Below are 25,032 nucleotides of genomic sequence, written 5' to 3'. Positions count from 1 at the left end.
CCCAACCTGCATCTTTACGCAGCATTTCAGCTTTCCTACTACTCTCTGGAGTCGCTACCGTTGTCTCTCCTAACACTAGGTCATCTTACGGCGTTGCTGAGCTGCTGCTCTGCCCGCTGTCAGACGCTGAAGGGGGGGTAGCGTTGGGTATCTGACGCTGAGAGACGCTGTCTAACGGTCTGTATTTTACTGGTTAGGAAACGGGTTGTAGAACAATATGAAGGAAAAACATGATTACTTCTTTTCAGACAATGTAATGTGTGTACCATGTCTGTCAAACTACTTTCAGGATACCCACAATGCACTGTCGGCACACTTATGTTTGTTTCTTATTATCAACTTTATTGGCTTGATAATAGTTACCATTATTTTTTATTACCAATTGAATCTAAACCCTACGGCCTAATGGGGCATCTGCATCTTCACGTGGATGCTCTGTGCCCCTCAACTCAGAATACACACAATCTCTCTCAACAAGACTAAAGGTGTGTGTGTGTGTGTGTGTGTGTGTGTGTGTGTTTGACATACCAACAGGTTGATTTAACGCAGAAGCATAAATCCGCCTTTAAAATAGCTAACGTTTCAACAACTGAAATGTAACGTTATATAAACTAGGACAAAGGATTATGATTAGGTGATAATATACGACATTAACCTACAGCTAAAGACACGTCAGCTACAACATGGGGAAATATAACGTGACTATATTATTGTTGGGCAGAGGAACTGTAACGTTATAACAAACATAATGATAGCTACACTGGCTAACTGTTGTAAATGTTCAGGGCAGTAATCCTATGTGTCTCAGCTCCCGGAAAGCAGCCAGAGTATTAATCAAAATTATTAAAGATATTTTACGAGTGGAATCTATCTTGGAGAACACAAAACAGCTGCTCGCTCCTCATCTTCCAAGTTACCTGACAAAACCACGCGCCATGACAACTGCTATTTTACGGAAGACTTTCCATCTACTGAGGGCGAGCTTAACACTAACAATTGGTAGCGATTATCATTTTTTAGAAGTTATTTAGTTCTCACAGATAGGAAGTGAGAGGATCACAGTATTCATATAACAAAGCATGGGACAGCCAGCAGTCAGCAGCAAGCGCCATTCTATGTTCCTCCAGTAGAGAGCTAATCTCCGCCATGCTAATGCTAACCGACAACGACGCAGGATTGCTCTTGTCTGGTTTGCTCTTAAGTTTGGACATTGCGAAGTTGCCAGTATGGTCAACACTAGTTTTAAAACCTGTTGCAAAAGAGCAGACTGAAAAAGTGCTAGCATAAAAAGGTAAATGAAAAGCTTGGTTGTGGGAGCGAGCTGCATACACGTCTACTCCGCACGCTGCATTCAGGAAGTCCAGCCCTCTTTTGTATTTAACCATGGATTCAGAAATGTATGTCAACTTAGAATAATTTGAAAATGGGATGTTGATGGCCCAGTGGATATGACACATGCCTTTGGTGTGGGAGATCTGGGTTTGATTCCCACTGTGATACATCAACCAATGTGTACCTGAGCAAGGCACTAGTTGCGACCTCTGACATATGTAGAAGTTGTAAGTTGCTTTGGATAAAAGTATGTAATGTAAAAAATTATAAACCGAAGCACACACAGACCCAAACACCGGGAAAAAAACAGGACTTAAAACAACGTACACTGGCAAAGAGAGGCGTATTTATCTGATCAAATATTAATCATCACAGTCAGATTCACGGAGACGCTTATGAGAAGAGGCCCCGTTACGATTTGGATTAAGTGCACTCCTTAGTTTTAGCAATGACATCTTGAAATAGTTTACTTGCCTCTTTATGTTTAAAGCACAGTGCACCCCCCGGCCTTTTGTATTGTTTGTCTCCTCTGTTTACATCAGCGATACAGATCAAATCATTAGTCTTAGCTTCAGCTACACACCACTTGGAATGATCATTACCAAAATCCCACTTAACCTCCCCTTTACCCTGTTTTGTTTTTACTGATGTAATTTTGAACACTTGAGGTCCTCCGCTGTAGCAACCTTCATTCCTGCCGCACCAGGTCTGGACTTTCACATTAGTCTTGTATTTCTCTGCAATAGTGAGGTAAAGATCTCCAACTGCAAGAACAACATACATGTTACAGAAACTGTTCACATCCTGACAGTTCAATACTGACTGATGTTACACAAAATACTCCTCCTTCTACATAGCCTGACCAGCAAGACCCACATCCAGATGTAGGGTCTGGGAACTCACCATTGACGGAGCACAATCAGAGGGGCGGGATAAACGGTTGTCTTTCAAATTCCCACTGCACCAATAGGATAGTACTACAACCAATCAGAGCAACGAAGAAGGTACGGAGCTAGTTGATAGATTAAACTTTGGCCATATCCGGTCGGCAAAACCCTGAACACATCTTCCTTTTTTAAGAATGACTTCAGAGCCGTTCTTTGTTCTTTTCTCAAAGAAAAGCTGAACTCCAAGTCTTCCAGAAGACCTCTGTTCACCTGCAGCAGCAGCAGCAGCAGCCATAAGCCCCGCCCACCCACTCTATACACAATGTGATTGGCCTGACCAGAGTTTGGTTTTTCCAGCTCACAAGCCAACAAAGAGTGCCTAGATCCCCCCTGGCTGCAAATTAAATTTGCTGCCGCTAGGGTGGTCTAGATTTCAAGCCTACCTTCTACATCCTTTACTCAGCAAAAATCAATAAATTTGTGTAACTTAGACTCAAAAGTTTGTCTTTGCATACATGGTGGTTATTAGCCTCGTGAGACCGTCCTGATCTCTTGAGCTCCAGTTCTCCTCCCAGATCAGTCTGGCATCTTGAGGCAGAGAAAATTTGGAGCCGTTAGCCAAACGACCGGGCCAATCAGCGTTGGTTTTGAGGTGGGTTAGGTGGTGATAGACAGATGGTTTATCCAATCAACTAACCAGTATTATCAGCCAGCGGTAGCCCTAATTCTGATAGCCGCTCGCTAATGCTTTTTTTCTCTTGGATCCTTCTTTTGGAATATGGTCCGGGAACCTGAAATGGTTCCTTTTATTCCTAAATTCTCGTTACACAAACGGCAAATCTCCTTTACCGACATGTTGCTTGCATGCTGAGCTAACGAGCTATGCTTTGCCTGCAGCAGCAGGGGTAGCCTGGCTTGTGGTTGTATTTTCCTACGCTTCGTGGATCTGATTGGTTGATTTGGCCCGTCTATCACCAACATAGTTGATAGACAGATGGTTCATCCAATCAAATAACCAGTATTCCGCCCCTTCCCAAAAGTTCTCCAACGGAAAGTTCCCAGATGGATATGCCGAGCAAATGCGAAGCAATCCATCTGGCGGAGTCAGGTTAGGTGGTTATTACACATTCAGCACATTAGTGTTCAGTTTAAGTAATAAGAGTAATACCAAAATGTTACTGAAAAAATAACTTAAAGACTTTTTGTGACTGAGAATATTTTTTTTTTTTACCATATTCGTCTTTGGGTTCTTTTGTTGTTCTTGTGTTTTTTTGTAGGAGGTTCTGAAAAAAACAAACAGTAGAATTGTCAGTTTGTTACCTTTACATTTAGGGTAGGTGTTCATTGGTATTTTCTTACAACTAGTACAGAGCCTGTTGAAAATGTGCCTGTTTGGAACGGGCGATTGCTTGGCCTGTGGTATTGCTGCTTGTAGAATTGTTCAAAACCAGATTGTACCCCAAAATGACTTACAGAAGGACCCCAAACCAATTACTCCACTGTAGCCTACTTCAGGCTACTTCAACATCACAGGAAGAAATTGTAGGCCTACCTACTACTGTATTTACCTGACAGAACGGGGCAGATTCAGAATGTAATCACAAAATATCACAATGACAATGTGGAGTAACCAGACATTAGCCTCATGGACTCATGGCAGCGCGCTACCCACCCGGCCTGTTATGAGAGCTAAACAACACATATCTGTGTTTATACCATGGTCTGGGTGAATACTTGATTCTGATTGGCTGCAGGGTGTCCATAAAAAGTTTTATAGGACACCTAGGAAAGGAGTTCCGGTGAATCTGTCTGTTTACTGTTCTAAATTAATGCGCTACCTTAAATCAAAAATGAAATGTGAATCTGTTATTTTAACACAGTGTGGTGCTCCAGTGCCTCGTCCTCTGAACACCACAGGATGGCGCTAAAACACACACAGGCTGCAATAAGAAAGTTATACTTTACCTCTGGACTGACTTTGTTTCACAGAGAATAACGCTATCTCACATCCCATTCACTGTTCAGGTCGCTACTTCAGGCTGTACGTACGTACGATGTACGTAACATAACACATCGTGGATAAAATTGTTCGTAAAAGTCGTTATATTTTTTTGGGGACAGAGACATGACTGATAGCTAGCTTGTCTTGTTGTTCAACATACTTTAAAATTATTTTTACTGATTTTTACAGATTACGTTTTGTTCTGCCAGCTCACAGCAATTTAATAGATATAAATGAATAATAAATGCAAGAAAAGAGTCAAAGGCTGTAACACCCCCCACCCCCCGCTGTTGTAAAGCGTTCTGCATGTGAAACGTCCATAAATTCGTGAATTGTCTTTTGTTTTTTCAAAGACAGTCCAAAGTAGTGCTACTTTGCACATTTTTGTGGTTCTGACTGAGGTGTATGTCACATTTTAGCTGCTTTCTTCGACCTTTTCCGTCTCTGGTCCTGTGATGTGCTCACTCAGTGTTACATTGTATGAGGGGGAGGGGCCAGCTGCTAGAGTGGCAAAAGCCAATGAGTGCTTCTTTTACCGACGATATTTGTTGCATTTCCGAACAACGACAAACTTGACACTGCACTTACTCGTGCCCGTAGCAAGACACCTGTCAAGTAAGAAATCCATTGGACTAACGGTTAGAGAGATATCCACGTAACACACAGACAGAAAGACAGATCAGTGGTTTAATTGGCTTTTGGAGGGAGGGGGAGCCCTTATTTACGGGGAATGGTCATCACTCAATATCGCGCTGCAAAATGACTGTGTTTTTACACCAAAGGGCTCTTTTTCCAGTATTAATGTGTAAGGTAGGGTTGATTAGTTATTCAAACAAAGAGAAATACTTTACAATTCACTTACTTTATTATTATTATATATATTTTTTTTTTTTACCTTTTATAGGCTAATGTTAACAGGCAGGCAACGGATTTCACCCTTGGAAAATGTATGAAATTGAACAATTATATATTGAATATTGGTTGGCAAATATGTAAACTATGCTGAAAATGATGTTGATTTAAGAGAATCAGAAACCACTATTATAGCCTTTTTAACAGTGATTGGCTGGCCCAGCTTGTTAATAGCCAGTGTATGTTCATTTAAGCTTCCAGTTTGTTAGATGGCACCAACATTTGGTCTAATCATAACTGGCCTGGCAACCCAAAGGACAAGGTTTTGCCTCCAGATTTGTCTGCTGACTTATGATGTGGGGGTCTGGGGGTCCTCCTCCAGAATTTTTTTAGTATTAAACACTTCATTTCCTGCATTTTGATGAATTTTTATGCACCTATTTCTACTACCTTTTTCTGAATAAATATGCCTGAAATATCGTTATGTAAAGGGAAATATTACAATCCAAATCTAAAAACATAATGGAATATATTGCAGTAAGGCTGTAAGCTGTATTGCTTTCATCTATTTATTCTCCTTTAGATTGACTTTTCTAATTATATCTGAGTCAGCACACATGTAGCCTATAGGCATCATTTATTCTTCCCTTTTTTGCATCTTTTGTTTGGGAAGTAACCTCCGTAAATGTGCATATGACAATAATTCACCTTAGTGATACATTATGCATTTAATTTATTAATAATCCCTTGGACTGTAATATTTTCGATGTTTGAGCAAGATTTCTGCTCATGTCCAAAACTTTGTGCACATTCAAAATATAACTCATCCCATCTGTGTTCTCTGAGATTTGGATGAGTCGTGATATTTTGTGAAAAAAAATAAAGTTTATAATTACGAGCTATTACGAGAATAAAGTCACTATATTTCAGAAAATAATCTACCTGCACCGTAGTCTGCTGTGCATTACGTGATTGCTCTGCTGATACGGTAGATCTCAGATCTTCTGACAGACACAGAGCTCCGTTTGAGACGTTTAGGGAAGCGGCTGTACGCTGCTAAACATCGGAGGTGGAAACCCGAAACTTCTGGCAGAAATACACGGAGCTCAAACGCGACACATCTGCCACAGCATGTCCACAGCAGAGCGCATCCATAAACCTGAAGCTGCGCAGCTTTTTACAGCGAGAGTGGACACTAAACGATGTCCGGTTTCATATTTGTCAGTCAACTTTTCAAAATACATTCGGGGTTACACTCAAAACATTCGGGGCTGAAGCCCCGGCAAAATGTTTGATGCTGAAGGAGACGGAGCCGAGCTCCGGCAGGGTGTGTTGTAGCCCTGAGGAGGGGGAGCTGCGCTCTGGTGCGCTCCGGCCCAATTTAACCTCTGAGACAGATGTTCCTGCAATTTATAGATAGATATTTTTCCTCTAGGTCTGTGTTTTAGGTTCTGCTAACTGACAATCCTACCGTTTGTTTAGGTAGGATTGTCAGTTTGTGTAATCATTTTCACATGTGAGGCAGGTGTTCATTGGTACTGTATTTAGTTACCATCATCACATTCATCGTCTTCAGCTTCTTCTCCAGCTGCATCGGGAAAAAACAAACAGTAGAATAGTCAGTTTGTGTAATCTTCACATCTGAGGCAGGAGTTCATTGGTATTTTTTGTACAGCCCATAATGTCATAGTTTAGACTAAAAAAAGTTTTCATTTGAGGCGCAGAGTCTCTGACACTTTGATGAGAACATTTGGGAGGTTTCCTCTCTGAAGACTATTGAAGCATGAAGTCAGTGATCTTCAGCAGCTACACACATCTAAATGTAACCAGTTCTAACCAGTCCCAGGCTGGAATCACTCATTAAGATGAACAGACTGATGTTAAACTACAGTACAAACTTCTCTCATCCAGTTCACATAACATCTGATTTCCACAGTAAAAATATCTCTTTTCTTTCTAACTTTGTCTTCACTAAGTTAGGTTATCTGATTCAAACCATCATGCAGATATCTCACCTTTATACTGTTTTTTAGCAATGCTTTCAAATGATGTTCTTCCGGCTGATGGTAATCCTGTTGATGGTAATCCTGCTGATTTCAAGTCCTGGATTTTGACTTGATTTACTCTTGGGTCCCTGATGTTATTTCCAGTCCTCCTAAGATCTTTGAGCTCTTTATAGAAGCCTTCTGGAATATGATCATCAAATGTGAAAGCATTGATGTCCAGCAGATGTTCACCTTCAAATAGTACAACAAGACAACATTAACATCATATTCAAATCAATCACTAGAACACAAATATGAATATTTAACTAATAACATTACCTATCTTGTTGAACTGGTCGTACTTGAATGTTACACAGATAAATGTCTGAGCTTTTGCTGCTCCGCTGGATGGGTAGAACTTCTTTTGATCTCTTAGGAAAGGGAATCGTGGTGTGCTGTGTAAGAGCCAGACTCCTGTCTTGTCTTTTTCCATCATCACAACTCCTGAAACATCAACAGATAGACAAATAACTATTGGCTGATGATTGTTTAAAATCATAATATGTGATTTCCTGACTGTGTGTTAATATTTCAAACTAACAGATAATAGACTGAGCTCTGTCGCTGCTCTGATTGTTAGATTTAGTTCACTTTAATTCATCATATGATCACTATGATCTGATGTAAACACAGATCTCATTTAAATGATTCAAAGACAGAAGCTGGAGAAGTTGAACAAACAGGAGTCACAGATCATTGATAAGATTACAGAGATGATGATGTCATTACATACAAGAAGTATGACATCACACTGAGCAGCCTCTGTCCTCTGTGATGAAAACCTGATGGAGGTTCAGAGAGATGTTTCCTGTGAGAGAGATGCTTTCTCTACTCACCTTTACTGTGGCCAAACTTATCAATAGCATCACATCCTGGAGGTTGATCGCTGTAGGAGATGAATCCAAAGTTGTCTGGCTATAAATGATGCAGAATGAAGAGAAGAAACATTATAATTAGGGCTGCCAGCATTAATGCGTTAATAGCGATGCAATTAAGGGCCGAGCATAACGTGTAAATTTTTTTAATCTCCTTAATCGCATGCCGCCATTTATCAATTTATTTTACACTTCACTGGGCTTCACGTCGTGTCTGACAGGCTACTATTTTTACCCTTTGCTGCACCTCTCTTATCATCACATCCTCCTGCTGCAGGCTGCAGCATGATGGAGAAACACAGCAGCAACACAATTCTGAACTGAGCTTTTTATTTTCCAAAACTCCTGGACGGTTTGTAGACAAGTCGAAAGCTATATGCACATTGTGTAAAGCCGAATTAACGGTAGTAACAAGACTGAATAAGAACGAAAATTTCAGTGCCTAACTTTACACTACACCTGACAGCAGGTAACGTTAGCCTAGCTTTAGCTAGCAGCTGGATTAAACAGCTAACGTTAAACAGTGTAAAGTTTGACTGGATTTCACTGTAGAGGACTCCAACACCGTAACAGTCTGCTCTGCAGCGCAGCAGCTAACGTTGTCGGAATTAAACAACACAGACGTTCACTTAAAACAGGTAGCCTTGTGGTGCATTCAGTTATTGTAAAATACCCTTTTTTGCTATCTGGTGGTTGTTTTTGTCGTTCAACAGCAATTTACTGGTGAGTGAATAAGTTATTGTTATAAGTTATAGTTATTACATTATTAATAAATCTTTAATTTTGACCATATGGCCTTAGCAATAAGCAGGTTATTTAATGTCACCAGCTGTTTAGTACCCTTCTTCTACTTTTTCTTCTTTTTTTTTAACATTATTAAAAAGTACCGGTTCAGGCACCGGCACCGTTTTAAAAGTATCGCTTTAGCACCGGTATCAGAAAAAAACCAACGATACCCAACCCTACTGGTAAGGATAGGGATTTTTGTTTTTTTGGTTAGGTACTTTGTTTTAAATATTAGGATGTACGTGACCAATCTAAAGAGAGGAACAGCAATGTACCAAGTCTACCGCTGCAGATTCATTACACAATTTAATATTTTATATGTTGTGTGTTGAACAGTTTCAAAAGAGCACATTGAGATATTTGAGGAAAGATAGTTGGTGCTTTATAATTAGTACAGACCATAATATCTATCCGTCAGTTTTAGTCATGGTTTCATTTTTATCAAAATAGAAACAGAGCTGCAGTTTAAACATGATCCTCACCAATGATGTGGTAAAAATGGGCCGCAGGGTGTTTGCCAGGACACCGTTAGGATGGTTGATGGGCTTATAGGTAGGATCTGTAGTCAAGGTCTCCTTCTTCTTCCCAGCTGAATCAATGTAAAGATATTCCAAACCTGTGGTTCCGATGTTATTCAGTTGGGGTGCCTTGTAGATGATGTACCTGATGATGAGTAGAGAGGACGGAGACTCAGTAGCAGTTAACATATAAAGCTAATCCCTTATATCTTTTATATATTTTATATCTGCATGTAGTCTGTACGCTCTGCGTCTGTATCTGAATATCTAAAGAAATGCTAGAGGGTGAACTGATGAAGCTGTGGCTAAATATAAATAAGTAACAAATTATTATTTTAGCTTTGTTTTATAGTTTGTTCTTATGTTATTCAGTTTGGGTGACTTGTAGATGATGTACCTGATGATGAGTAGAGAAGAGAAACAATCAATGATCAGACAGGACGGAGACTCATGAGCAGAAAACATAAATCTTAACTTTGGATTCCTAAATCTTGTGCATGTTCACAGTGACCAGACAGTCCCTGGCACTGAAAGTGAGAGAATGTTTTTGTACGGATTATTTTTTGCTGCACAGTCACTTTTTTAGGGGGTTCGGCATTATTGAAAGATGGCACACGGGTCAGAACTGGCAAAAATGTCAAAGTTGTGCAGTGATTGAGCTCGGCGTGGCCAGCAGGATCCCAGATGCACGCCATGGTTCGGACAGAGATCCTTTGATGTTGATCAAATTTGGTGGGAACATTTTCTCATCTTTCCAATGCACGAAACATCCCCAAATGACTCGGCATTTAGCTCAACAAGATCATGGCTTGCCTTTGTGTTCTGAGGTTGTGAGTTTAAGCTCCAGGTGATACAGATCAAACATGCTAATGTATACTCAGTGATTGTGCTGTGTGGATTAGAGATTCTAAAGTTTAAATTTCTGAAAATTCATCAAAATCAGTCGTACACGCTAGTACTCTGCAACTAAGATGTTCAGATGCTTTGAACTGTGTTGAAGTATCAACATGACATCATGACTTTGCGTAAACATACACGCCACCTTCCTAAAGCCAAATAGCGTGTTATCTGGACGCATTTTCAGCTATGTTTGTGTATGTCTACGCTGTATACAGCAAATGTAAACATACCCACCATGTGGAGTTGCCACGTTGCGTACTATCGCAAGAATGTCACGCGTGTAAAATAAAAAGAAAAAAAAAGGTTGGGTTTAGCAAAAAGAACACAGGGAAAGGCTTTAGTAAGTGTAGTTTTTTAGTATCAAATACACGAAAAATAATGACAAAAACACGCTTAGGAAATCAATAAACGGTTGGGTTTAGGAAAGAAACATTGTGGAAGGCTTAAAAAGAAAAGAAAAAAAACAAAAAACGGCTGAAAATCGCCACATGCGGGATGCGAAAACAGCTCTCCTGGTGAAAGTTATGCGTTTTACCCATCAACCACCACACCCAACCTCCTTACGTGGTCCTCCGTCCCTTTATACTTCTCACAACGGTGAAAATTCACTTGTAATGTAGGTTAACGGCGAATTGCGTTGATAAACACGCATAAAGGCAATTATGTGTCTTGAAAACATGCCAAAATGTCATACGAATTGATGTGTCATACATACGCCACTTAATGAGATCCGTCTGTGAAGTTTTAACTTTTTTTCTCAAACTGTAAAACTAATTAGACCCAACTCCTCCCAAAGTTTTTCAATTTACAGCAACATTGCTCCATTGCACCTTCAGTCTGTCGTCCACAAACCGTCCAGCCTTTACAAGCAACCCTGGTGATTGCCTCAACAATAAGCCCTAATCACACAGGAATAGTATTACCTGGTGATCTTTTATAGCCAATTTAGTCTGGACTGCTGCCAGACCTAAGACATTCGTCCCCAAGTCCACATGCTCCTCGCAGCTTCGTTCGAGGGCTGACGGTGATGTTGTGTGATTACTGCAGATATGTCAGTAAATTTAAGTGCAAGCCAGGCTTCACTTATCCCGTGTGAATGCGCCACACTAAACTCAGATGTGATGTGGTAATTTCTAAATCACAGATGATACTAATCCCATGCAAATAGGGCTGTAGTGTAAATTGGCAACATTTGTGCAACCCTGGAAACTGAAGGCTTGCATTCTCTACACATGGACATTTTACTGGTGTGATTTTTCCAGTGTAAATTATCGCCAAATTGCAGACATTTTGCCAACGTTAGCTCTGAATAAACATTACACTTATGGCTGTATTATAAGAACAATTACACTGTGTTACACTCTCCATGAGCAGAAAAAGTTTGTCATACATGTGCCAATTTTGAATGCACGTCACGTCTGCATGCGGTGTTTACATCAGACATGCAGTACATGCGACATTGTGTAGGATACACAGTAGTGATTTGGTGGAGACAATGTTTCTGTCTTTGAACCAAAAGAAAGCCTTAGCACTCGCCCTGGTAGTGAGGAGAAGACAGAGGAAGGCAGCAGGAAGAAGGGTGTGGGTGCACGAGACTCTCAGGTCCAGAGAGCAGTTGGGGGAATTCCGGCTGGTGAAGGAGCGCCACTTTCACTTTGACCGGTTCCAGGGGTACTTTTGGCTTAACAGGGAGTAGACAGTCTGCTGACGAGAGTTGGTGCTACGATTTCCTCAACACGAACAACATTCCGATAGCCCATTTCTACATCAGACTGTCTGGCTATTTGTCTCTCCCTGACGTCTGGCTCCAGACAAGACAGTATGGAAAAGTACTTCCAAGTCTGCCCCTGCACCACTTTTTTGTCTCCTCTCTTTTATGTACCATAGGTTCTTCCACCTTTTCTTACACTCCTCCTCTAAATAGATGAAGACGTGTGGATTATTTTCATTTCTGAATAAAATGTTGCATGTCAACACTATGGGCCTGATTTACTAACACTAGCGCAGTTTGCGCTGCGTCTGTTTATGCGAGTTCGGTAATAGCGCATGCTATGCTTCCACATTTTGCGTAGTATTTATCAACCCTGACACCCATCAGCCAATCAGCGTCTTTCTCCGCCCACTATACCGTAGATTGCGCTGTAGCGAAGCGGTACTTGTGCTGTGATACGGCTGAGTGCAGACTGAGATATTCCCACTGCTGATGCTAGGACTGTTTAAATGATCCTGATATATCTGTAATGTAGCGAGGAGTTTAACAACTGCTGAATGGGATATGAACGCTGAGTGGGAGATTCAATTTCATCTTTGATTTCTTCCAGTAACTCTAATATTGCACGGCTGCTCGATCTGTAACGCTAAATGATGTTGTGTTCACTGACAAAGTGTGATTCTTATGTTACAAATATTTTCAGCCTCGCCTATGTCTTCGTCTTGCTCAGATTACTGTTGCCATTTCACCAGCAACATAAAGGTCTACGAGGAAACTCGACTGCGGCTGGTTTAGAGCTGCTTTTAAGAGGCGGAGAATTTCCCCCGCAGAATAGAGACGCGCTCTTACTGACAGTCTTTGTAAATACCATGGAATATATAATATATATATATATATAATTAGGCGCACTTTGCGCGTATCCTCCCACCTTTTCGGGTGGAACTCCCACTTTCCCCAAGACCCTCCCACGAACGCATATTGAAAGCGCAACTTGTCTCTTCTCGCTCATGTGGAGGACAATCTGAGATTTTACCCAAGTGTCCCTGTTAGTAAATAGCCCGCATCGGTTACGTCCGTCTTTGCGACCAATTAGCGCCTGGAAACAGACGCAAACGGCTTGATAAATCTAGCACTATGTGTCTACATTAGAGCTGAAGATCTTTGATAATAGAAAATAATAGAAATATTAATTTCTATTATTTTTCCCGCGCTTGGGCTCGTGCTTTGGGCTGCATGGTAAATGAGCGGTCAGGTGATGCGTTTCGATAAGCGTGAAAATGGATCCTGAGGAAATTGTTAAGTTCTGCAGTGAGTTGGCCATGACCGACGTGCTCCATAGTGCCCCCCCCAACATAGGCCAAGGTTAGAATAAAGTTCTTTGATGTTCAAGAAATTTGGGGGGAACACACTGTAAATCATACTGATTATGATACCTGAACTTGTGTATCGGCCTATATGAGTACAGATCCGAAAACAGTCTGTTAAAAAAACACACACACACATATATATATATATATATATATATATGTGTGTATATATATATATATATGTGTGTGTGTGTGTATGTATATATATATATATATATATATATATATATATATGTGTGTGTGTGTGTGTGTGTGTGTGTGTGTATTTTTTATATTCATTATTTATTTATTTATTTTCAAGGATAACCCCTTGAGATGCACCATCTCATTTTCAAGGGGGTCCTTTAAGATACAAAAGAAAACATCAAGATGGAGAATCATCATTAAAGGGGTGATAGAATGATTATATAGAGTATTTTACACTGTTCCTTATGGTCTCCTAATTGGGTATGTAACATTTGTTGGGCTGAAAATGGCCTGGTTGATATTTTTTTTGGCCCTTATGCATCTCTGTGTTTTGGCTCTATTTGAAACAAGAGCTTTTCTTCCAAATATGGTATGCTCGTGAATATTTAGATGAACTGCGCGCTGATTGGTTGAGCAAATTGCCATAGGCAGACCTTAGAGATGCGCGCTGATTGGTTGAGCGAATCCCCAATACACACACATTAGAGACGCGCGCTGATTGGTTGAGCGAATCCCCAATACACACACATTAGAGAAGCGACAGAATCTCATATCCCAGATATGAGATTCTGTCGCAACACTGCAATGTTTCATTACCAAATTCACTTCTGAGACTTTTATGTGAGAAATCAACTATATAAACCTCAAATATGGGCCGTTTTACGAAAATTGATGGCTAATTGCAAATATGGTAAGACTGTGTGTCGGAGTTCAGCGGCGGTGCTGCTGCCTCCCCGCCCGGCCTTCCTTCCTTCACAGAGCCCGGCCTGCTGTGAGCTCCGTTAGGCTGGCAGCCCTGACAGAGCTCCAGGGGCCTGTAACTCCCCTCTTCCTGCTAGCTAAATGGCCCGTTGTGTGAGAGTCAGCGAGCTTGTTACACCAGCAATCTCTTACCACATGTTACACACAATGTCACGCCACTTAGCTATACAACATCTAAATGTCTTATAAAGCTAACAACGGTGTCCGATTTCAAGTTAATATTTGTGAAGTTTAGCTAGGTGTTTCGTTAGCTGCGACAGTCCCTTCAATCCTATCTATGTGTAGCTACAAATCACGGCTAGTTAGCTTCATTTTTGGTCGTAATTCAAGTATATTTACAGTTTGAATTCCGTCACGCCACTTACACATCTAACTAAATTTCTTATAAAGCTAACTACAATGTCCGATTTCAAGTTAATGAATATTTGTGAACAGTGGGGGTTTCGTTAGCTATGACTGTCCCTTCAATCCTATGTGTAGCTACAAATCACGGCTAGTTAGCTTCATTTTTGGCGTAATTTCTGTATATTTACAGTTTGAATTTCATCACGCCACTTATACAACATCTCCCTGAAGGTCTTATAAAGCTAACAACGGTGTCCGATTTCAAGTTAATGAATATTTGTGAATTTCAGAGGAATTCTAGGAGGAGCTAGCTCTCATTGATAGAGCTACATCCAGCCGCAGGCTCTATCAATGAGACTCGCGGACAAGCAGCGTTTATTTCCCCAATCGTTTGTTTAAATAACTCAACACATTATAATTACACACATTAAAAGATTAACTGGAACCTGTGGTAAGAGATTGCTGGCGTAACAAGCTCGCTGACCGCGCTCTCACTCACACACACCGGGTATTTAGCTAGCAGGAAGAGGGGAGCTGCAGGCCCTGGAGCTCTGTCAGAGCACCAGCGTTTAGTAGTCCATTATCCAAAAAACGGTGACTTTACGCGGGTATGGAGTGCTGTGGGCTGCCAGTCGTAACGGAGCTCAATCGAGCTCAGAGCAGGCCGGGGTCTGTGAAGGGAGGCAGGCCAGGCGGTGAGGCAGCAACACAGGCAGCACCGGCGCTGAACTCCGACACACAGTCAGACAACATTTGCAATTAGCCATCAATTTTCGTAAAACGGCCCATATTAGAGCTTTACATAGTTGATTTCTCGCATAAAAAAGTTTCAGAAGTAAATTTTGTAATGGAATAGCAGAGATCTGCGTGACCTAGCTAGATTCAGAAGACTACCTGATCTCAGGTCAGTTGTGTAGCCTATGTAAATGTACTACCTGATCTCAGGTCAGTTGTGTAGCCTATGTAAATGTTCTACCTGATCTCAGGTCAGTTGTGTAGCCTATGTAAATGTTCTACCTGATCTCAGGTCAGTTGTGTAGCCTATGTAAATGTTCTACCTGATCTCAGGTCAGTTGTGTAGCCTATGTAAATGTTCTACCTGATCTCAGGTCAGTTGTGTAGCCTATGTAAATGTTCTACCTGATCTCAGGTCAGTTGTGTAGCCTATGTAAATGTACTACCTGATCTCAGGTCAGTTGTGTAGCCTATGTAAATGTTCTACCTGATCTCAGGTCAGTTGTGTAGCCTATGTAAATGTACTACCTGATCTCAGGTCAGTTGTGTAGCCTATGTAAATGTTCTACCTGATCTCAGGTCAGTTGTGTAGCCTATGTAAATGTACTACCTGATCTCAGGTCAGTTGTGTAGCCTATGTAAATGTACTACCTGATCTCAGGTCAGTTGTGTAGCCTATGTAAATGTACTACCTGATCTCAGGTCAGTTGTGTAGCCTATGTAAATGTTCTACCTGATCTCAGGTCAGTTGTGTAGCCTATGTAAATGTTCTACCTGATCTCAGGTCAGTTGTGTAACCTATGTAAATGTTCTACCTGATCTCAGGTCAGTTGTGTAGCCTATGTAAATGTTCTACCTGATCTCAGGTCAGTTGTGTAACCTATGTAAATGTTGGGGCGTGACTGTTCTCTTAAGGTTCCGGATTTTGAGATGCTTACGCAAGCAACTTCCAGCTTTGTTGGGATTCACCCGTTTTCAGCGGCAGGTTCTAAATATGAGATTTTCATAGTAAAGGGGTGTCAGTGGGACTTTGAGCTTCTATGTATGTCCTATTTACCCACCAAACTGTCGTTATTCAACTATGACAGGGTAAAATCGGTTTTGCATTCTATCACCCCTTTAAAGTAAATACAACACTAGACAATAACAAACATTTAAATACAACAATATTCACATTCATATACACGCACTCACTAACAATGCTCCCACAAACCTAATCCCTTCCTTTAGCCCATATCAAAATCAATCAGTGAGCCATCTGTGAAAATGCAATTACAGAAACAAGGTATAAATATATTTATGCACTTCACTATCAAATGCTGGTACATAACTGCAAACATGTACAGTATATGAAAAAAACAAGAAGGATCAGAAACAGGAACAGGATGTTTGAAAATAGGTAAAAAGAGATAATTTGAAAACATAAAAGGAAGTTATAGATCTGAGCGAGCGAGAGAGATTGTTCCAGTCTGATGGTGCTTTAAATTTAAATGCACGACGACCTACTTCTTTGTTAATTCTGGGTACATAAAAGAAGAGAAATTGTACTGTATATTAAAAGAAACTAAAAGACATTTTAAATAAGGAGGGAAATGGAAATGAATACACTTAAAAATAAGTAGTAACCAGTGGAATTGCATTCTTGACTTGGGAGCCAGCCAGTTCAAAGACTCATACATTTGGCAATGGTGAGTTCTATAAGGACATCTAAGCACAAATCTGCAAAGACTATTGTAAAGTACAGAAATAGGACGAAGATTTGAATCTGTGGTATTCCCGTATATGGTATCTGCATAATCAATTATTGGAAGTATCAAATGAGTTATAATTCTTTTTCGAACCTGTTGTGAAAAACAATCTACAGAGCGATAAAGTGACTTCAATTGGCCATATATTTTCTTGCAGATTGAATTAATATGAGGTTTGAAGGAGAGCTGGTTATCAAGCCAAATACCAAGATATGTATACTCTTCAACTATTGTTAAATCTGTTTTATCAAGAAAACTAATTGACCAGCATTTAGATATAGGCAAAGAATCTAGTCTATTGCAAAACAACATAGTGTATGATTTTTCTGTTCAATAGGAGTTTGTTAGAATGAAACCATTTTTGAACTAGGTTAAAGTCCAATTGAAGAGATAATTGGATTTGTGAAATATCAGAACTGGATGAATATATTACAGTGTCATCTGCATATAAGTGAATTAAACTGTCAGTACACATTTGCGGTAAATCATTAATAAAGATCGAGAATAAGAGTGGGCCTAAGGATGAACCTTGTGGAACACCTTTATCAATGATTTTAAAGCCAGACTGGGTGCCTTGAAAAGCAACACATTGACTTCTATGATGAAGAAAAGAATTAAATAATAATAAAGAGTCTGAAGAAAGACCAATAGCATGTAATTTGTCTAAAAGAAGATAATGGTCAACCATATCAAAAGCTTTGGTAAGATAAATAAATATAGCACCTGTCAGCATATTACTGTCTGATGCGGACAATATGTCGTTTGTGAATTTTAGAAGAGCAGTGGTGGTCGAAAAGTTTGGTCGAAAACCAGATTGATGTGGAGATAATACATTTTGATCATTAAGATATTTAGAAAGTTGATTAAAAATTAATTTTTCAAATATTTTTGTTACACTATTAATAATTGAGATAGGTCTGTAATTGTTAATATCTGTGATGTCACCCCCTTTATGAAGAGGAGATACTCTTGCACACTTCCATGATCGAGGTGTTTCGCAAGTTGCCAATGATAAATTAAATATATCAGCCAAAGGAAATGATAAAACATGAGAGGCGAGTTTAAAGAACTTAATTTCCAAACCATCTGGACCAGCACTGCATCCGGACTTTATGCTATCAATAACCTGCTGAACATCAACTGGAGTGATGGTATTAAAGCAGAAAGATCTATTGCACCTGTTCTGGGTAAATTAAATATCGGAGTAAGAAGGAAAGGAAAAAGGACTGCAGACTGAGGAAAAATGCTGATTAAAGGCCTCTGCAATTAATAAAGGTTCACTAATCATTTCATTATTTATATTAATATGAGAAATAAGGTTTTTTGTGTGTTTATTAGTTATGGAATTCATTTTCTTCCAGAATTTCTTTGAGTTCTTAAAATCAGTTGATAAACAATCATTATAATAATTTGCTTCAGCATTTCTAGTAGTAGTTTTACATTTATTCCTTAGTTCTTTATAAGCATCCCAGTCAACAGAATCATGTGATATACGATATTTTTTCCATGCCTTGTCTCTTTGTTTGAACAAGTTTATGAGATCTCCCTTGATCCAAGGTAAATGTCAACCCTTGACCTTAATTGATATCCAAGGAGCATGTTTATCTATTATCTCAACAAATTCAGTATAAAAATAAATCCATGCGTCTTCAACAGATGGAATTAACTTAAATCTATCCCAATTAATATCTAATATATCTTGAATAAAGTGTTCAAGATTAAAGTTATTCCATTTCCTTACTCTAATTAATTTTGGAGGAAGATGAGGCAATTTGATTTTCCATATGCAGAAGATAATAGAGTGGTCACTGAGAGAGTCAGGTAATACCCCAGATTTTAAGATTCTGTCAGGATGAGAAACTAAGATCCAATCGATCAAAGAAGAGGAGTTAGGACCAACTCTAGTGGGTTCAGTTATTAATTGCGTTAGATTTATGCTATTAAAAAGATTGCGGTCTTTATGAGAGGAATACGCTAGCAAATTGGAGTTAAAATCACCTAATATGATTTTTTCACTAGCACAATCTAAAGAATTAATGGTAGACAAGATATGTTCAGTGGTTTCAGCAGAAGCATTAGGGGGTTTATAAATATTTCCTATTATAAGCCGTTTGTTTTCATGAAAGATAATTTTAACAAAAAGGCCTTCAAAATGTAAGGGATTCTCACTTGGCAATATAAGTTCAGTAGTCAATTTTTAGGCTACATACAGTGGTGTGAAAAAGTGTTTGCCCCCTTCCTCATTTCCTGTTCCTTTGCATGTTTGTCACACTTAAGTGTTTCGGAACATCAAACCAATTTAAACAATAGTCAAGGACAACACAAGTAAACACAAAATGCAATTTGTAAATGAAGGTGTTTATCATTAAAGGTGAAAACAAATCCAAACCATCATGGCCCTGTGTGAAAAAGTGATTGCCCCCTAAACCTAATAACTGGTTGGGCCACCCTTAGCAGCAACAACTGCAACCAAGCGTTTGCGATAACGTGCAATGAGGCTTTTACAGCGTCCTGGAGGAATTTTGGCCCACTCATCTTTGCAGAATTGTCCTAATTCAGTTACATTAGAGGGTTTTCGAGCATGAACGGCCTTTTAAGGTCATACCACAACATCTCAATAGGATTCAGGTCAGGACTTTGGCTAGGCCACTCCAAAGTCTTCATTTTGTTTTTCTTCAGCCATTCGGTGGTGGACTTGCTGGTGTGTTTAGGATCATTGTCCTGCTGCAGAACCCAAGTTCGTTTCAGCTTGAGTACACGAACAGATGGTCGGACATTCTCCTTCAGGATCTCTTGGTAGACAGCAGAATTCATAGTTCCTTTTATCACGGCAAGTCTTCCAGGTCCTGAAGCAGCAAAACAGCCCCAGACCATCACACTGCCACCACCATATTTTACAGTTGGTATAATGTTCTTTTTATGAAATGCAGTGTTCCTTCTACGCCAGATATACTTGGACACACACCTTCCAAAGAGTTCCACTTTTGTCTCATCGGTCCACAGAATGTTGTCCCAAAAGTCTTGGGGATCATCAAGATGTGTTCTGGAGAAATTGAGACGAGCTTTGATGTTCTTTTTGCTCAGCAGTGGTTTTCTCCTTGGAACTCTGCCATGCAGGCCATTTTTGCCCAGTCTTTTCCTGATGGTGGAGGCATGAACGCTGACCTTAACTGAGGCAAGTGAGGCCTGCAGTTCTTTGGACGTTGTTGTGGGGTCTTTTGTGACCTCTTGGATGAGTCGTCGCTGCGCTCTTGGGGTAATTTTGGGCGGCCGGCCACTCCTGGGAAGGTTCACCACTGTTCCATGTCTTCGCCATTTGTGGATAATGGCTCTCACTGTGGTTCGCTGGATTCCCAAAGCTTTGGAAATGGCTTTATAACCCTTTCCAGACTGATAGATCTCAATTACTTTCTTTCTCAATTGTTCCTGAATTTCTTTGGGTCTCGGCATGATGTGTAGCTTTTAAGGATCTTCTGGTGGACCTTACTGTGTCAAGCAGCTCCTATTTAAGTGATGCCTTGATTGTGAACAGGTGTGGCAATAATCAGGCCTGGGTGTGGCTAGAGAAATTGAACTCAGGTGTGGACAACCACAGTCATAGTATGTTTTAACAAGGGGGGCAATCACTTTTTCACACAGGGCCATGATGGTTTGGATTTTTTTTCTCCTTTAATAATAAACACCTTCATTTACAAATTGCATTTTGTGTTTACTTGTGTTGTCCTTGACTTTTGTTTAAATTGGTTTGATGTTCCGAAACACTTAAGTGTGACAAACATGCAAAGGAACAGGAAATGAGGAAGGGGGCAAACACTTTTTCACACCACTGTATGTTAGGAGGCCCCCACCCCTTGAGCCCCTATCCTTCCTAAATAACACATAATTGTCAAGTTTGATTTTATCATCAGAGATCTCACTATGTAACCAGGTTTCAGAAAGAGTAATAATATGTGGATTATTATAAGTGAGCCAAGCTCTCAGTAAATCAATTTTAGGAGGCAGAATCCTAATATTCAAATGGATAACAAATAAACCTTTAGTGAAGTTCATTACTCTTAAAAAATAAAAATAATATACACATGAAGGCAAAAAAAGTCATAAAGCATCAACACAGATTATTGTATGAAGCAGTAAGGAGCAAGTGAAGAGAAAGGCAGTAGGAGAGCAAACACATGCATACACACACACACACACACACACACACACACACACACACACACACACACACACACACACACACACACACATAGACAGAATATGCACATAAACCTGTAAGTGCACCACTCAGTCTGTGTAAAGAAGGACCTGCTATTTCATGTTTGGAGTGACGGGGATCAGCCAATCAGAACCTTTGTTTTGGGGTCAGAAAGGACGCCTGTGTTGCGCTAGCTGATAAGTTTCGTTTTTTGAGTTAGTAGCGAGTGGCCAGGAGAAGCACATGTAGATATTTCTGGGGTGTATTGTTGTCGTCTGTGTCGCCATCTGTGCATGTGTGCGTTCAGAGACATGTGAGTACATTGGTGTAAATGTTTACATATGTGTATTTCGGTGCCTTGGGTTTATATGAATGTTATCTGTTCTGGGATGCTAGTTTGAAATGCAGCATGTTAGCATGGAAAATCGCTAGCAGCATGCTAATGCCTAGTATTATTAGTGTTACATTACTATTATGTATATATATCATCACATGGCACTGCGCAATTATTATCGGAGTGTTTACAATGGTTGTGTGGTAGAGAATGATGATTGGGCTGCTGTTACTGAGACCCAGCAGTAAGAAGGCTGCTTTAATTTAATAAGGAGCTGATGTGTGTTATCTGATATTCTTTGGTTATTTGATGAGCAGCTATATATGTATATGTATGCATATGCATGTATATATGTATGTATATAAATATGTATATGTGTATATGTATATATACCTGGAGTGAAGGTTATACTAATTACCATTTATTAGCCTTACTAACTGCATCCTGTCAGCACTGTTGTGTTTCTACTTGTATGCTGATATTTCCTTTATTGTTTATTGTAGAACCACACATGCCCTCATGAAGACACAGACAATCATCTGCTAATAAATCCATTGAAGAGCATCAGAGCTTTTGACTGCATTCTTACCGATGCACCACAGCGGTCACCTATCCCCAACTAGCCATAGTTACAGTCCTAGTCGTCAATCCTCCAGTACAGTCTGTATATATATAATATTTTTTTAACAGGAGTAAATTTCTGACCCTGTATAGATGTGATATCATTGCTATCATTGTTGTCGGCCTGGCTCAGGTTAAACTCTTTGTAAAACGTGAACAAATAAAGAGAATGAATCTAGTTTTTGGGTGTAGTCTCACCAGTCCACTTCTCCGTTGTTGTTGTCTCTGCAGGTCACTTGTCCGTCAGTGCTCCAGCAGAGCAGACTGACCATCAGGAAAATCCTCCACATAACTCCCTAAAACACACAGTTACAGCAACAGTTACACCACCACATTCACTGGGCTTCAAGTTCATCATCCTGTTTTTATTATCGCTGTTACAAAAGGTTTTAAAGTAATTAATTAATGAGGAATTTGGCTTATAGGGGACAAAAGATATAAACGTTCTTCACCTGATAGTCGATGCGTTACATTTAAAAATCATTTATTTTAGTCGCTAACGTTTGGTGGTGATGTCGGCTTAGCATCGCTAGCGTTAGCCTTAGCCAACTCCTTCACCACTAACGGAGCGAGCTGGAAAATCAAACTGTTCCCGAACCCCGTGGGGAGGAGGGCCACAACATCATGGCCCCCAACACAACTCAGCAGATATATTCAGCAGCGTTGCCACAACGGACCGAATGGCTTCGCTCGCATCTTTCTAGCGCACGACCTCAACGTCATCGTTCTCAGCCACTCCCTCTGTTCGCTGATTGGACCACCAAAAACTTGGGTCAAGAAAACCCTAGAATATACTGCAAACCCAGATGGAGTACTGAAGGAAAATGAAAATTGAGCGGAAGTACGTAGGAGGACGGAGCCAGGCTACTATTAAACTTGAAGACAGACTGATTCAGAATCCTCCAACCTGTGATCCATACCTGTGTGTTTAAAGTCCTGGTCAACCCAGGAAGAGGTCCAGAGAAATGGATCTGAAGTTCCTGAAGCTCGGTGACGTGGTGACTACGGACACTGTCTGGAAGAAAGAAAATAATGAATATTATGAATGTAATGTAGTATGTTCAGTTATTAGTTATGTCAAATAAATTCATAAAATACCTCTAAAAACTGAAAGATGCGTTTAAAAAAAAGGATTCATTATCACTTTGCTAAACCACAGAAATGGTCCTTTTTTAACGATGACAAATAAACATGTTCCGTTTTCTCTCGTGTTTCAGAATTATTGGATTCTGAGTAAAAACATCGACACAATCTAAGAAACAGTTCTTAATTTAAATTCAGCTCTTTAAAAATATTTCCAGTTTCAAAGTGTTCTTACCTGTGTTGTAGGTCTGTGATGCCGAGGAGGCAGAGAGCAGTTTATATAGCAGCAGAGAGGGAGGAGGCTCTGTGGTCACATATTTTGGAAAGTACAGTAAGTAAACTCCCTTTACTTCTTGTTAAACTCACACCCATCTACAAATTATGTAACAACAAAATCAACAAGGGAGGTAACGTTTGGCACAATCCAGAATTTTGTATATAGCACCTTTCAACAACACCGTAAATTTTATTTGTATGGCACCTTTCATTACAAGTAAACCCAAAGTTCTTTACATTAAAAAAAGTATGACTAGAAAATAATACAATAAACACAAGACAATCAACATATTTGAAAAAAAACCTTTAATAATTACAAACAAGCAATTAGAATTATTGAAGATGTGACATCAATTCTGGTTTCATCTCACAGTGTTCATTATAATTCTGCTTCAGATGGAAATACAGTCAATGTTCTCTACATAATGTTGGTTAGTTTAATAGAATAGTGTAGTATACTGTATGTATAAACATACCATGTGAATGTATAATGTGAACATACAAACTAACCAATATTATGCAACCAGGAAAGAGTCTCTGAAATGTAATTCAGCAGAACACACGTCATGCATCTAAAGCAAAGTTGGGCGTTCCTCTGATTGTTTAACTTCACAGGAAGAGAGTTAAAGTAAACGTTGAACAGGATCAGTTGTTTGCACACTGAGGTCTGACTGTCCTCTTTCATAAAGATGAGCACACATGAAATATAATCTCTCAGTGTTTTACTAAAGACTTTCCTTCAGTGATGAAAACCCTGCTGGTCTTTGACTCTCTGTGTAGATCAGGGGTCAGCAACTTAGCTCAACCAATCAACACTAGCAATAAGTGTGCCAGAGTTGTTTTAAATGTTCCAATATGATGTCAAAGTTTTATTAAAGATATAGATTTTCAGCAGAGAGAATTACTTATAGACTATTTGTCGGCTTCTTGAGCCGTGTGTTGCCAATGCGACATCGGTTTGAATTATGTTTTGATATTTTTTATTTCCTCTCACGATTCCTTACCACTGCCAGGGTTTCAACTGAAATAATAGGCTCAAGCAACGACAGTTTATGGAAAGGGTAAGTGTAATTATGGTCAGACCCAGGTTATACAGGACCGCGGTTGTTAGGTTAGGTGAAGCCAGGTCATGGAAATAAATCCAGGACATGTTGATCTGGATTAGTAGTACAGAGGGGTATTGCACAAAACCAAGATAAGGGATTAAGCCGGGATATTCAGGTTATCCTGGATGAATTTAGTTTTGATTTGGTTGCACAAAAGCAGGCTGAATTAAACCCAGCCAAGTAACCATGGAGATTTATTCTTTGCAGCTAGCCTGGTCCAGAGCAGGCTAACAGGCAGGCTAAGATTAATCCTGGAGTCTAAATCAGCTGCCGTTCTGATCCGAAATAAACATGTTTAACAGATATTCCGTTATCTTCTGAATGTGTTCTGCTTCATTTTATTAACATGCATTACTTGTCACTATT

General features: G+C 39.8%; 1 protein-coding gene across 1 annotated transcript; it reads right to left on the bottom strand.

Annotated features, from left to right (window-relative positions):
* Positions 1–6,617: 6,617 nt before the first annotated feature.
* On the bottom strand, positions 6,618–23,544 carry LOC114570569 (deoxyribonuclease-2-beta). Its single transcript, XM_028600893.1, has 8 exons — positions 23,520–23,544; positions 23,122–23,216; positions 22,400–22,497; positions 9,262–9,442; positions 7,955–8,033; positions 7,398–7,562; positions 7,089–7,310; positions 6,618–6,661 (listed from the first exon to the last, which is right to left on the bottom strand). The coding sequence occupies exons 3-8, from the start codon at positions 22,489–22,491 to the stop codon at positions 6,618–6,620; spliced, it is 783 nt and encodes a 260-aa protein (XP_028456694.1). The 5' UTR covers positions 22,492–22,497; positions 23,122–23,216; positions 23,520–23,544.
* Positions 23,545–25,032: the final 1,488 nt, after the last annotated feature.

This window comes from Perca flavescens, chromosome 16 (genome assembly GCF_004354835.1).
Source record: "Perca flavescens isolate YP-PL-M2 chromosome 16, PFLA_1.0, whole genome shotgun sequence".
NCBI classification, from domain to species: domain Eukaryota; kingdom Metazoa; phylum Chordata; class Actinopteri; order Perciformes; family Percidae; genus Perca; species Perca flavescens.
The sequence above is the reverse complement of the archived record's forward strand: the minus strand, read 5'-3'. Positions and strand labels throughout refer to the sequence as shown.